The 14209-nt window shown below is 49.0% G+C and overlaps 1 protein-coding gene across 4 annotated transcripts in view; it reads left to right on the top strand.

Annotated features, from left to right (window-relative positions):
- The window catches only part of SMOC2 (SPARC related modular calcium binding 2), a 158808-nt gene extending 146698 nt beyond the window's left edge, over positions 1–12110 (top strand). For 2 of the 4 annotated variants that reach the window (XM_057740128.1, XM_057740126.1), the window contains exons 10-13: positions 3001–3100; positions 4916–5163; positions 8390–8427; positions 10599–12110. In XM_057740128.1, the coding sequence (XP_057596111.1) occupies positions 3001–3100; positions 4916–5163; positions 8390–8427; positions 10599–10616 (404 nt within the window). In that variant the 3' untranslated portion in view covers positions 10617–12110. Of the gene's footprint in view, positions 1–3000; positions 3101–4915; positions 5191–8389; positions 8428–10598 lie in introns of all 4 variants that reach the window. The other 2 variants (XM_057740127.1, XM_057740125.1) reach the window with 1 other exon arrangement.
- Positions 12111–14209: the final 2099 nt, after the last annotated feature.

Genomic DNA, 14209 nt, shown 5'->3' with positions numbered 1-14209 from the left:
GGATGAGCTTGCCTGGGACTCTCATGTCTCCATGAGGAAGCGTCCTCTCAGGAGAACTGGATAAAGCCACGCGAGCTGAGGTGCAGACAGGAAGCCAAGGCCGAGGTCCTTTCACCCTCTCTGTTCCCAGTGTGGTCGGCCTTCCGTCCTGTGCGACCCTGGACGCGTAGGGACTGTTTCCTGGGATGCGCTCCGTCCCTGTTTATTCTGCGCCTATTTGGAAATGGCAGTGCTATTTCCATTTCATGACCGGTTGTCCTGCAAACTAGCAGCCGCACTTCTCAAAGCATGAGGTCACCTGGCATCTCTGTCTCCCTGTCAAGTGAGGCGAGGATGTTGGCCCCGAGAGCCGGGATCTGGTGGATCTGGGAAGATTGCTCCCCCCGGGATCCCAGACTTCCTCCTGGGTCTCAACAACTGTTGTGGAGGAAACGCAAAAGGCTGAACAGGGTTTCTCATCAGCAAGTCGACTTCTTGTGTCCACAAAGCTCAGGACGGAAACCGCCTGGAGTCTGGTCTCAGGGTGCAGCAGCTCTGTCTCTCTGAACCTAAACCATTTTTCCCTTTTCTTTACTTAAATGAAGTTCAGTGTCATTGCAGCTCAACATGGAAAGTATTCTTTTGTTGGACTGAAGTGCACCTCAACTGCAAAACATAATCCTTAGCAGAAAGATCTATGCATTTCACAGTCTGTAATTTATACCAAATTTAAAAATTACTATAGCAGGATTGATTTAATATTGATTGGTTTAGAAGTAGATTAAACTTTTTATGTTAACTGTTTTTTTTGCATTAAAGGCTTCGAAAGCTTTTAGATGCTGTTAGTCTTGTGTTTTCTGATGAATATATATAATTTTCTAATTATCAGTAAAAATCTTGTGTGCTTTACCTCATTTGGGGAGAAATGATTAAATTAACATCAAATAATAACTGGGCTGCATCCCCACTGAAGTCACACTCACCACGCAAAATGCAAGCATCATCCTTACTTGTTCAGCTGTTCAGCCCCGAGCGGTATCTCGTCAGCTCAGCCTTTTCCTGGACACCTGTGTGCTTATTCCTCTACACCACATCCCTCCCTGGGTATCCTGATGCCAACGGGGGTGTGAGAATTCACAGGGCAGCTGGTACCGGGCTGGGTTATGAACCCCCCCCCCCCACCGGACTACCCTGCCTGCCCTGGAATCAGCCCTCCAGGCAGTGCTTCCCGGGCCCAGAGCTCAGGCCCCCGCAGGCCTGCTTGCTGTTCTCTGCTCCTGGTCAGGCGAGCTGCTCTCGGGAGAATTCATCGCTCTGACGAAGGGCAAAGGGCGCTGTCCTGTCTCGGAGCTGGCGCAGGCGGGGCTGCAGGAAGTCCCCGAGGCCCCCCGATCATCCCAGACACGCCTGCGGCCTCAAGTCTGCTGTTTCCTCACCAGGGAAGAGTTAGTGAGATAATGAGTTTTTTCTTGCATAGGAACATTCTCCCAGTGGTCCTTGGGGTTTCCCTACAGATTATAATCTACTTTTCCAGTTGTGTTCAAAGGGAAAGGGGGGATAACACAGCTGTCTCCAGCCTCCCCGGCCCTAGGAGTTCGCATCTGTTTTCTGAAATGTGTATTTAACGGAGGGGAGACTGGCCTAAATGGATTCCTGCTACAGGCAATTAACATGTGCTTGAATAATAATAACAAAAACTCTAGTGTTGAAAGAAATTTACGAAACCCAGCGTCGTCTGACCGTGTGCACACGTTGGTCTCTGAACGACTCCGCACCAGCCTGCGATCTGCGTCAGACGTCTCTCCCTTGTCTCAGAGTTCAGGAGAGACCCGCCAGGCTGCACCTCTTCATCCTGAGATGGTGAGGAGGGTGCAGGGGAGTCTAGGGAGAACTAAGTGACATCTTGCAGGTAAAGTATGTTGTAGGACGTTGAGCTTCAAGTAAACTCAGTTACAGAATCACTCGAAGGCCCCGTGCCATCTTGGACGCAGGCTCACCCGACGGGACTCCAGCCGTGTCCTTCTCTGGCCGTGGGAGCTTGGGGCGTGTCCCAGCATCCAGGGCCTCCTTCGTGATGTGTGGCAGTGACGCTGCCCACCTGGGATTGAGGCTTTGGGGACCAACGAGATGAGAATGCCTGGGAGTCTCTTATTAGAGATTGTAATTTACAGAAACTCTGGCTTAAAATCAACATGTATGGACTGCAGCACACTTGCAAGGGTTCAGATGGGCTCATTGATGTAGGGCACCCAACACACTGATTTCTTTTCTTTTAATTTTTATTTTATATTGGAGTATAGTTGATTTACAATGTTGTGTTTCAGGTGTACAGCAAAGTGAGTCAGTTATACATGTGCATATATCTATTCTTTTTCAGATTCTTTTCCCACGTAGGTTATTACAGAGTATTGAGTATATTTCCCTGTGCTGTACAGCAGGTCTTTGTTGATTATTTTATATATAGTAGCGTGTATTTGTTAATCCCAAACTCCTAATTTATCTCCCCCCACCTTTCCCCTTTGGTAACCATACATATGTTTTCTATGTCTGTGAGTCTGTTTCTGTTTTGTAAATAAGTGCATTTGTATCATATTTTTTTAGATTCTGCATACCTAAAGTGATATGGGATACCACGTGGTGTTTGTCTTTCTCTGTCTGACTCTACCTCACTTAGTATGATCATCTCTAGGTCCATCCATGTTGCTGCAGATGGCAAAATTTCATTCCTTTTTATGGCTGAGTAATATTCCATTGTATACACGTACCACATCTTCTTCATCCATTGCTTTGTCGATGGACATTCAGGTTGCTTCCGTGTCTTGGCTACTGTAAACAGTGCTGCTGTGAACACGGGGGTGCATGTGTCTTCTTGAATTCGGGTTTCCTCTGGATATATGCTCAGAAGCAGCACACTGATTTCTGAATCCTAAATCAGCCTTTCTTCCCATCACAGAGAAAAATCTGTTGTACTCTGTGAGTTCTGGGAAATGTGAAAAGATGTCTGTACTTGATTTTTTTCAGGTTGTCCTGGTGCCAAAAAGAATGAGTTTCTGACAAGTGTGCTGGACGCACTGTCCACGGACATGGTCCACGCTGTCTCGGACCCCTCCTCCCCAGGCAGGTGCGTTGTGCTGGACCGCAAAGCAGGCAGCTGGGTTGAAGCCCAGTGTTTAGGGGCCTCTCAGAAGCTGGAGGGCAGAGTCCAGCCCCTGGCCTCCGAGGCCTGGACAGCAGAGCAGACATGCAGGGCCCAGAGCAAAGGAATCCCCTCCCCACGCGTGCAGTCCCTTCTTGTGCGTGAGGAGATTTGTTTAGCAGGTTTGCTTGTAACGAGATCAGCCCAGGGAGGATGTTGTCATCATGTGACCAGGCCCAGACCTAGGGAGTTTCCCAGGTGCCATCCGGCGAGGGGTGGGGGTGGCAGGCAGAGGAGGGGAGGGAAGGGAGAACCCCGGTCCACAGGGCTTCCTGCTTTAGAATTGCATTTTAGAGCCATTGGCTGGATTTTAAATACTTTGAGTTAAAAATGTTCATTTTAAAATTCTCAAAATGAGTTCTTTATAGTAAAATATATATGATATAACATTTACCATCTCAACCATTTTTAAGTCTGCAATTCAGTGGCATTAATTTCATTAACAGTGTTCAAAATCTGACTTCTGAAACTTGCTCTGAGTGCCTGGGGGACCCTCTGCGGTGCTGGGGCTGAGGCTTTGAGCTTTGCTTCCGGAGAGACTGTAGATTTCCCGAAGCTCCTCTGTCGCTCTGGGTAACGTCTGAAGGAGGGTAGTTTCCAGTGTTTGATGTATGTGGTGTTTCAAGCATTGGATCTCCCCTGTTAATTAGCAATAATTAATCTCTTTATTTGAAGGCGCATTTTCTGATTGGGAATCTCACTGTATTTCCCTAGAGCACTGGTCTTCCCCCCTCCTGCCCCAAACCGTGATCATCTCATCTATTCTAGGTGACCGGAAGCTTCCTGGTCTCCTTCAGCTCAAGGCCGCCTCTCTCTGTCTCTGCTTAAGAGCAAGACTGGAGGAGAGAAAGAGACAAAGCTAATGACTCAAGTGGGAAATTAAACGATCAATAAACCACCCAAATTTCAAACTGATTTCTTACATTTGTGGAAAGACTGATCTTCTCTGTAAAACTAAAGTTGAAAGCAGTAAATGAATTTCCATTCTGAAAGGTCCTCTGAAAGTCTGAGAAATATTCAGTAGCATCAGAAAGCCCTAATCCCTGGGACCTCTGGTATCTGACTCACTCTTTACCCTCATGGGAATGCAGGGGCCGGCAGCCGGCCGAGGAAGAACGACCAGGGATTATGTGAGCACCTGCCCACACCTTCCACCTGGTGAGAAGGCCCAGTGTAACATCTGGGACCGTCTCCAAGGTCAGCCTCAAAGCTAGGCCTTCTGGAAGAGTTTTTACTTGTATCTTAAAATATCAGACTTTTTTTTAATCCGGTGGAACATGTCTGATTACTACTTTAGGATGTATGTTATTTTGCACCTTTTAGTTTACCTGTGGCATACTTGACCTGCCCATGAGTCACAATTAAAGGAGTAGAAAACCTTGGGGTCCCAGGTTGCGTAGGTGGACGAGGTGTGAGCTGACCAGCCATCCCCACGGAGCTTTGTCCACAAGACTTGCCAACGCCCAGGGCGTGACTGGCCTGCACAAGTTCACTGCGCCATTTGCGGTTTTGAAACCAACTTGAAAATTTTTTGCCAAGTCTCTTTTTCTAAGTTATTAAAAAAAATCATTACGTCCAATGGCAAAGGCAGGCAGTCTTGGGCCTCAGGACCAGAAGGGCGGCAGGCAGGGCCCTCCTTCCTGGAAAGCCAGAGCACGGGGCCCTCGCTGGAGGGACCGGGGCCGGGGCAGGGGAGGCCGCTGGGCGGCCGGGGGTCCCGACCACCTGCCTGTCTTCCAGGCTCTCGGAACCCGACCCTAGCCACACGCTGGAGGAGAGAGTGGTCCACTGGTATTTCAAACTGCTGGATAAAAACTCCAACGGGGACATCGGCAAAAAGGAAATCAAGCCGTTCAAGAGATTCCTTCGGAAAAAGGCCAAACCCAAAAAGTGCGTGAAGAAGTTTGTCGAGTACTGCGACGTGAATAACGACAAGTCCATCTCCCTGCCAGAGCTGATGGGCTGCCTGGGCGCGACCAAAGAAGAAGGTAAAGCTGGCACGAGGAAGCGGCACAGTAAGAGCCTTTCTCCTTCTTGTGCGCCTGCGCGTGTCCGCTTGATGCTGTCCACTGCGTCTGGGGACACAGAGCCCGTCCTCACAGTCGGAGGGTGGAGGGACGTCCCGCGTGCCGTCTGACTGTAGGTCCCCCGTCCCTGGAAACTCCTGCGGACCATGAGGAAGCGGCCGAGGGGGAGCCGGGTCGCAGAGGTGGGAGCTGAGTGGCACCTGGAGGCGAGTCTCCCTGTTCCGTCCGGGGGGCATGGGGGAATGCGCTTCCCAAGCGGTACCTTCGATGCTGAACAGCAAGCTGGGGGCCCTTGGGGGTAACTCGGGAGCCCCACGATGACCGCGACCAAACATGCAGCCGCTTTATGAGCAGCTCAATAATTCCTGTTTCCAAACCAGTCATTCCAGTGGTTGAAACAACGTTTCAGCTGTGCAAGGCTGAGCCCACGTGCTGCGTGCATGCGTTTGTGTGTGTGTGTGTGTGTGTCCCTGACATGGGACGCCTGGACTCCTGTGAAGGCGAAGGGGAAACCTGAGTTTGAAGACTACCTGGGCTCTGGTGGGGGTGGGAAGAGGCTGCGAGGAAGGGCTCTCTCCCTGCACGCGTCGGTGGACGGAAAACAGAGCCCGGCCGTCTCCGGAGGGGCCACTGCCTCTGGTGCCCGCAGAGGAGGCGCCCTCCCCCGGCTCCGGCTGCGCTGGGCGTGGGTGGCGGTGGAGCAGGGCCGCCTCCACAGCGTCTCCCGGGGCCCGGGCTGCGTCCCCTCAGAGGACGGGTGCACGAGGGGACCAGAGCACACGAGCGCGGGCGGAGCAGATGGGCAGAGGGCGTGGTCCCGGGCCCCAGCGCAGCCCTGCAAGGGGACCCGGCCGGCCCGAGGGGCGCCCTGTTGCCAGGGGAGCGACTAGCAGAGTGTCGTGCCGTCTCTGGATGCCGTCGCCGCTTATTAGGAGGGCTTAAATTGCTGCAGAATCTTGAGTTACCTTCCTTATGTCCCTCTGAACGAGCCAGTGTGTCTACTTCTACTGTCGCATGAGTAACCAAGGAGACAGCGTATGGTCCCCTCTCTTCCCCCAAAGAAGTTAAATTTGGTAAAGGGGCAATTTGGTCAAAAATGAGCATTGCGGATTTGAATACATAATTAGCTGATCTTGCAATTCTTCCCGCAGAATTTCTCTAACGTGGCCTTTTATTCTGAGACAAAATCAGACCAGATCTATAGCTTTCCAAAAATTATTTCTATGCACATATATGTACGTTTGCGTACTATGATTTTCACTACAAAATGGTAGCATAATATATATAGTTCATTAATCACACTTATTTTAGACAAGCACACAAGGTTTTGCATTTAAATTTTCCCAACTAAGACATATTATTGGGAACTTGATCTCAATTTTCACCATTACAAAAAATGAAAAAATGAAAAAAAAAAGAAACCTGAAAACTAGAAATGATAGAACCTAGAAAAAAAATTTCTGAAGACGTCAGAAAAAAATTCACAAAAGATGATATCATTCCCTCATGGTTCTCCAAAATGACCGTTGTACAGAAAATCAGCAATTAGGAAATATTCATTTTTGACCACGTGATCTTTTTCAGCCAGGCTAGCTACATTCTCTCAGGCACATTGCCTCACAGCCCAGCTGCCGTTCACCGTGTCACCTGGAAACAACCAGCGTCATCCGATACCAGTGGCGTCCCCCCACGCCCACAGCCGAGCGCCGGGCAGGAGCCGCGACGCACACACCCCTGTTCTCACCGAGAAGCGTTTTTACTGCGGCGGCTCCATGCCTGTGTTGATGATGTGCCTGCTGTTTCCTTCAAGTTAATTAACAGTCTGTGATTTTTCTGCCCTTCACGTATTTTAAATGGAGATTTTCCCTACTCTGTCTTGAGTGGAATATTCCACCCTGTGTCATTAATGAAGTATATACTTTTCATTTATATAGCAAAGTTCTAAACACCTAAAAACGTTAACGTTTCTTGCCGTAACTTGACTTTAATCTGTAGCTTCCTCCAATGACCAGCAGCCTGATATTTACCATGAAGGAAACCAAGAAAAATCCGGCAATGGTTGCTAGCCAAGTTGGTTTAGAATCGATTCAGAGTATCAGTGGAATATTCTTTACATTTGAACCAGGGGCCCCAAAGCCTGCTTTCTCCGTAAGGCAGTCATTTCAGGCAAAGCAAAGTGGAGCGTGTTAACAGCGGCTACCCTGATCCTTGGATCCTTCAAACCTTCAACAGAGAGAAATAGTCCGTGTAGCTACTATTTATTTAATATGTTTGCAATGTACTTAACACATGTGTGTCTCACTTTTCGTGCTCTGTTTCTGTTTGCTTGAATATAGCAAGAGAAGAGGCGTGAAGATAGCACAGTTTTGCTCTTTATTGTTTTAATCGAATAGGTGGACGTCGATAACGCCTCAAGGCATTTGGGGAGAGGTATGCTGCCCTCTGTCCACTGACTCATTCGAAAGATATTTACAGGGGCTCCCTGCGCGAAACACTGGCAAAATCACAGTAAACGAACAGACAAATATTCACGTCTTCCTAGAGCTTACGCTTCCGTGTGGGAGCAGGAAATGCGATCCGTGGGAGAGGTCCGTGTGTAATGGGTGATGCTCGCTAAGGAGGCAACGGGGGAGTGGGAGAGCGCTGGAGTCGCAGGTGCAGGTTTGGGGCGGGGAAGGCGTCCCCGCGGGTGACGGCCCAGGTCCCCGTCTAGCAGGAGGCGCCCACGAACCAAGCAGGATTTGGGAACAATTATTTTGAGCCAAACCAGTTAAGTGATTCTCATGATTGAACTATAAAATGAAAAGATTCCAAAGAGCTGGCGTTGGTTCGCAGGCTCCCAGCTGCTGGATGCCCTCTTCCCTGGGAGAGTTTGAGATGCTTGGGGCAGGAGGTCTCCAGGGCCAGTGAACATGCCTTTGGAGCTCTGGGTAAAACGGAACAGTCTTCTAAATTGGACTAGAGCACTTGCATTGTTGGGAGTCGTTTACACCCCGGCTCTTATGATCCCGTTTGTCACCTATGCTCAGCGTATGTGTAGACGCATGTTTTCTCATGTAAGCAAGTTTACCACGGACGACACTTTCCTACAGCGCTATGGACCTCTTCCTGAAAAATTCCATTTAACCTTTTACTAAACGAAGTGTATTCGGGGGGTTTCTAACCTCTCTCTTTTCCCCCCCGCCAGCCCCTAGAGGTAATGCCGAAAGCACTTCTAATAGACAGGTGAGTATGTCTATATCTTAGCCTTAATGACTTGCTGCTTTAGTTACAGGCAATAAAAACTGCGGTTCTGTTGATTTGGAAAGTGAAGTCCCTTCCAAGGAAAGAAGCAACTTATCATGTCTCCCTCCCTGTGAGGCCCCAGATAGCCATGCAAGATTCTGTCAGAAATCACCAACTTGCTGAACCCTCAATGTCAAGATTTTGCCCCATATATTTATTTTTCTTACTCCTTGAAATTTCAATTATTTTATTATTTTTAGAAAAACTTCTGAGTCCCCTTACTTTGTGGAAATATTTATTTTTAAACAGTTCTGCAGCGTCTGTAATTTATCCCCTACTTTTGGTTAAGGAGACTGCAGGGATGGGGAACCTTCTCTTTCCGTCCGGGCACCCGAGTGAGTCACGGGGAGGCTCTGGAGGAGGCTTTCACTCCCTGCCGGGTGTGCGTGTCAGCGCCCGGCTCTCCCTGTGCAGGTCGAGGAGGTAACTGCGCCGTCTCCCCAGCATCCCAGGCCACCACCTGGCCAAAGTCTGGAATATTTTCCAGATGATAAACTCGAGCGATTCATCCCTCCCTCCCTCAAAGCCAGGGCCACATCCTCCTCTCTTAAGATGGCTGGTCAACCTGCTGTGTGTTTTGCCCTCACCCATGTGGAGGTCAGGTCTCCAGTTCCGAAGGCAAGTCCTCGTGTTCGCTGTGCGCTTGAAGTGGAGGCCTGCAGCGCACACCTTGGATGTGATTTAAAACCGTCTCGTTGGGAAAGACGTGTGACACGGTCGGTCTTCTTTGTTTAGCAAGTGCTTATGGTTTCAACTTTTTAAATCCCGCTGCAAATCACTTGCGCTCTAGAGCAGGGCTGGTCTGAAAGCAGTTACCCAGGCTGATCTCCGAAGAGGTCCAAGCAGTTGTTCTCCTAAGATCGCGCGGAAGACGGGCACACGTGTGCTGCTCGGTCTGAAATAAACTCTGTTCCAAACACAAGCCTCACTCTTCAGCTCTTTCCCTGAAAAGGAATCCAGAGCAGTTTCCCAGCTCTTTTTATGGTGTTTATCACTGCAAACTGTGATCCTGGGGAGCTGTCCTGCTGTGACTGGCACGTGATAAAGGGACCGAAGACCATACAGCGTTCTTTCAAGAATCAGAGTCTCAACCACCACCGTCTTTCCCTACCCGAATAACCAAAGAACTGTGACATGAAGGGCAGCTAGGAGGATGCACGCAGCTAATACTTAATCCAAAAGTGAGCTGCCTTTCTTGGTGTCTTCTCCAGTTTCCATCACGATTCAAGCAGTGATCAGAACCGTACTCCCAGCCGGTGCTGACATAGCTTAGAGCGTGAGGGCCGCCTCCCCTCCAGCGAATCTGATCAGCTTTAGTCACTGGTGAGATAGGCTGATAGCTCATCTTCATCTGGAGCTGATTAAGACAGAACTTCTTATCGCTTAATGCAGGAGATAGAGCCTCTCTTCCTGTCACCTGTTCACACACGTACCAGGGGAATAAAAGCCAACCCCGAAGCCTCCTGAATGTTCAAGTGTAATTATTTTAAACAGACCAACGTGTATTGGTCGGAATGGGTCTACGTGGAAAAATAAACCCAGAAGATTGTACATCGCTTCTCCTTTTCTTTCTGTATTATTTTTAATTGGCAGAGTGCAGAATTCCAGTAATTTAGTAAACAAACTTTCCAAGTTGCACTTATTCTTAGAGAGGTCAAATAGTGAATGGAAAGGATGAAGAGAAAAGTGTTCAAAAACAACCATGGCTTTATCAAACTTGAAGCATAAATTAGATTATAAAAGTATTTTTATATGATAAATCCATAGTGATTGGAGATTCTGTGGAATGTTTAATATATTGAACCCACTTACAATCCTTGAGATAAATGCTAACTTTCTCAACTGATGTATTCTTCTTGATATTTCTGATCACTGAGTGGGAGGAAAGTGCTAGAAGTTGAGAAGTGTCCAAAAGGTTTTTCATGATTTTTTAAATTAATTCTTATACCCCATATAAAGCATTCTTTCTTTTCACATCTGTTTAAAAATATTGCTTTTTCCCTTGTTGTTACCAGCTGGGTTTATTTTATTCCTTAAAGGCAAGCCTTCATCTTCAGAAGTGAGTATTGCAAACATCTTAATACATCTCTTTTTTTTTTTTTTTTTTTCAGCCAAGGAAGCAAGGATAAATGACTGACACATCCACGGCAGGTCCTAGACACGTGGCAGACTCCCTCACCAAAAAGCAATTAAAAAAACCAAAACAAACACATAGTATTTGCACTTTGTACTTAAACTGTAAATTCACTTTGTAGAAATGAGATATTTAAACAGACGGCTTTAATCTGTGAAAATGGAAAGGCTGGCTTCAGAAAATTAATCACATACAATGTATGTGTCCTTCTTTGACCTTCAAAATCTGTAGTTGGTGGAGATGTGTTTTGAATGGATTTAGGCTTAATTTCTTCGCCCTACACATGTTAACCTAGCAGAAACCTTGGCCTAAGACACTCTGCCTCCACCCCTGTTCCCCACCCCTGTTCCCCGCCCCGCCCCCCGCCGACCAGGGCGGTCACCGACAGTCCCGCCAGCGTGGCTTCGCTGGAAATCCCCTGTCCTGGCAGCGTCGCTAGATCCGTGTTGGAAGCTTCACGGCTCCGCAGATGTTTGTAACCGACTGCTGTCCTCGTCACGCAGTTAATGAAAGCATGGGTTTGCTTGTTTCTTGGGATTGCGTGTTGGTTGGTTTTCCTTCCAGAGTTCTCGCTCATGTAATGAGATACCCAACCACTAAAGCAATCTTCACAGGTAGTGCCCCGGTAGGAAAGAATGTTTTTCAAACTCCTTTTGGTGCGCCTGCTTTGCCACTGCAAGCTTCTGTTTGAGTTTTGCCCTGGGCTCAGATTATTCATGCAGTGAGTGCGAGAGAATTCTTTCTGCCTTCCCGAGAGGCAGCGTGAAGGGGCCCGGGGATCAGAAAAGTAAATTTAATCACGACCTGACCAAGCCAGTTAAACACGCTTGTCAGCCTGCCTCTCCCTCACACCGGGCCCCCACCCGCCCTGCGTGGTCCACCCGGGAGGGCCTGGGACGTGAAACTCTCACCTGAACAAGTGGTGAACCGTCTCCTTGAAGAAGGCGCAGCCAGGCGAGGGTGTGCTGGGTGTTGGTCTTGGCAGCCGGGGACAAAGGCCTGTGGGTCCCCCCTTCCCTGCTTCTTTCCTGGAAGCCTCAAGGGCTCAAGGACTTGCCGATGGGAAACTCACCCGAGTGGGACTTGAGAAGGGCGGGTGAGGGGCTGAATGCCCCCCTGTGAGCGGCAGAGCTGGACCCCAGCCTCTGTGAAGGCGCCCGCAGGCTCCGCAGGGCACTGGGGGACAGCCCCGGAGCTGGGGTGACACGCTGTGACGCTGTCTCAGCTCTGGCTTCTGGTTTGGAAAAGACATCTTCACAACCCCAGATCCCCCAGCACATGTCCTGTCAGACGATCTCCATGAATTTGCGTGAAGACGGTTCCTGAGGCGTCTCACTGAAACGGCACGAAAGTCAGAAGGAAAACTTGGAGCCACAGGACCGGCTCCAGTGTGTGTGGCCATTGTTTAAGAAACAGTTATCATCCTGAATTTGTTGGATAATCTTTTATATTTCTGAACTTCGAATTTAATCATTTTTCTTAGATTAAAATAAAATATGCTATCAAATCCATACTTGGCCTTCTGCTTCTTTCTGAGGGAGTTTACCATCGGGGGCAAGGGAGGGACCCTGGGCTGGGGTGCAGGTGAACCCTCTGCCCCTCTGGCTCTGCGACTTGGGACATGTTACTTGGCCTCTGGGGACCTCAGCCTCCTGCTCTGTCAGCAGGGGTGACAGTGGTGCGCACCCCCGGGTGAAGGCCATGTGTGTAAAGGGTGCAAGTGTTTGCCCTCGTGATGGGAAGCAGCCGTCCGCTCACTAGGTGCCAAGGGCTGGGAGGCCTTCCCATCCTGCCGGATGCTGCGTGCACCACAGAAGAGACCGAGAAGGTTCTTGTTGTGGTTAAAGTTGGTGCTGTTCACAAGTCAGCCCACCAGACACCGTCGCGGGCCACGTGGTCTCCAGCCCCAGTCTTCAGCCCCATCAGGTCTCACCTGGACCACTGCAGTAGCTGCTGCTTGCTTCCATTTTACTGAGATGTGATTGACATACATCGCTGTGTAGGGCATAATGATTTGACTTCCATGTACTGTGAAGTGATTTTCACAACAAGCTTCGATAACATCCATCATCTCACACAGATACGAAAAAAGGTTGCTTTTTCCCCTGGTGATGAAAACTTTTAGGATCTACTTTCTTAGTAGTTTTCAAATACACCAAACAGCAGCATTAACCCTGGTCAGTCGTGGTATGGTCACTGCAGCAGCTCTTAGCTGGTGAGGCTGCCTCCAGGACTCTCTATTCCTTCCCGATAAATCTGCCCTCACCCCATGCTATTTTTTCTCTGCTCAGAGAAGCGTGATCTTTATAAAGCTCAACCTTAGCATTTCAATAGTGCAGTCAAGATGCTACTGGAAAGGAGTTAGGAGGAAGCTGTCAGGAAACGCTCCTAAAGGTGGCAGAGCTTGGACTGGTTCTGGAGCAGGTGGGAGAGGACATGGTTTCCAAGGAGGCTGAAAGCCTGAACAAAGGCAGGGACGAGGCTGGAGGTCGGCTGGAGGGATGAGGTGGAGCCACAGAGGCGGAGTGCCAATGCGCTGGGGCTGGAGCAGATGGTTCTTATTGCAGACTATTAAGATTTCAAATCCAAAACAGAAATTGTTTCCCTTACGTACCTGGTGCCGCTGTTTTCAGGGATAGATGCCGCCCTCCCCGAACCGCCCCTCACCTCCTTCTCATGTTTAAAAATGCTCTCCTGCATCCTTGTCAAAAATCTCCAAGTGGGAGATTATTTAGAATTTCACTGACCAACTTATAAATCATGCCAGTGACATCGCATCCAGAATTTTCTAAAGTTACTGAGGTGAAAGGTGTCAGCTTTTTGTAATCAATGTGCAGAAATGACTGACATAATCGTAAACTGCCAAGTGGACACCGAATCATGTGAACAACAAAGCTACTCCAGAGAGAAACTAAGAATGCAGACAGTGCTAAGCTTAGGGGCTGGTGGTGATGGTGACGGTGACAGCAGAAATGGCGGTAATGATGGCAATGATATTGAAGATGCTGATGATATTGGTAGTGGTGATGGTGGTGGTAATGGTGGTGGTGGTGGTGGTGATGATGGTGGTGATGGTGGTGGTGATGTGACAGTGGTGGTGGTGATGGTGGTAGTGGTGGTGACGGTGGTGGTGATGGTGATGGTGGTGATGGTGGTGGTGGTGGTGGTGATGGTGGTGATGTTGGTGGTGGTGGTGATGGTGGTGATGTTGGTGGTGGTGGTGGTGGTGGTGATGGTGGTGGTGGTGGTGATGGTGGTGGTGATGGTGGTGGTGGTGGTGGTGGTGATGATGGTGGTGATGGTAATTTTCTCTCTAATACCATCTACTACTACATAGGCCAACATTCGTAAAGCATTTTTGACTGATTAGATATTTAGGCATTTTTGGTATTTTTTCATTCTAAAAAGCTGTATCAGCTTCTTTTTACTATAAAGCTGTGAACAAGCCACCCCAAAGCTCCATGGTCTAAAACCACTCGTGTTTATGCTTATCCCCCTCTGCATGTTGGCTGGCTTGGCTGGGCTTGGCTGGGCTTGGCTGGGTCTGCCCCTTGCCTCACACCTGGCCCAGGACGAGTGGGCCACCAG

This window comes from Hippopotamus amphibius, chromosome 6, assembly GCF_030028045.1.
Source record: "Hippopotamus amphibius kiboko isolate mHipAmp2 chromosome 6, mHipAmp2.hap2, whole genome shotgun sequence".
NCBI lineage: Eukaryota > Metazoa > Chordata > Mammalia > Artiodactyla > Hippopotamidae > Hippopotamus > Hippopotamus amphibius.
This window is presented reverse-complemented; position numbering and strand designations above follow the sequence as displayed.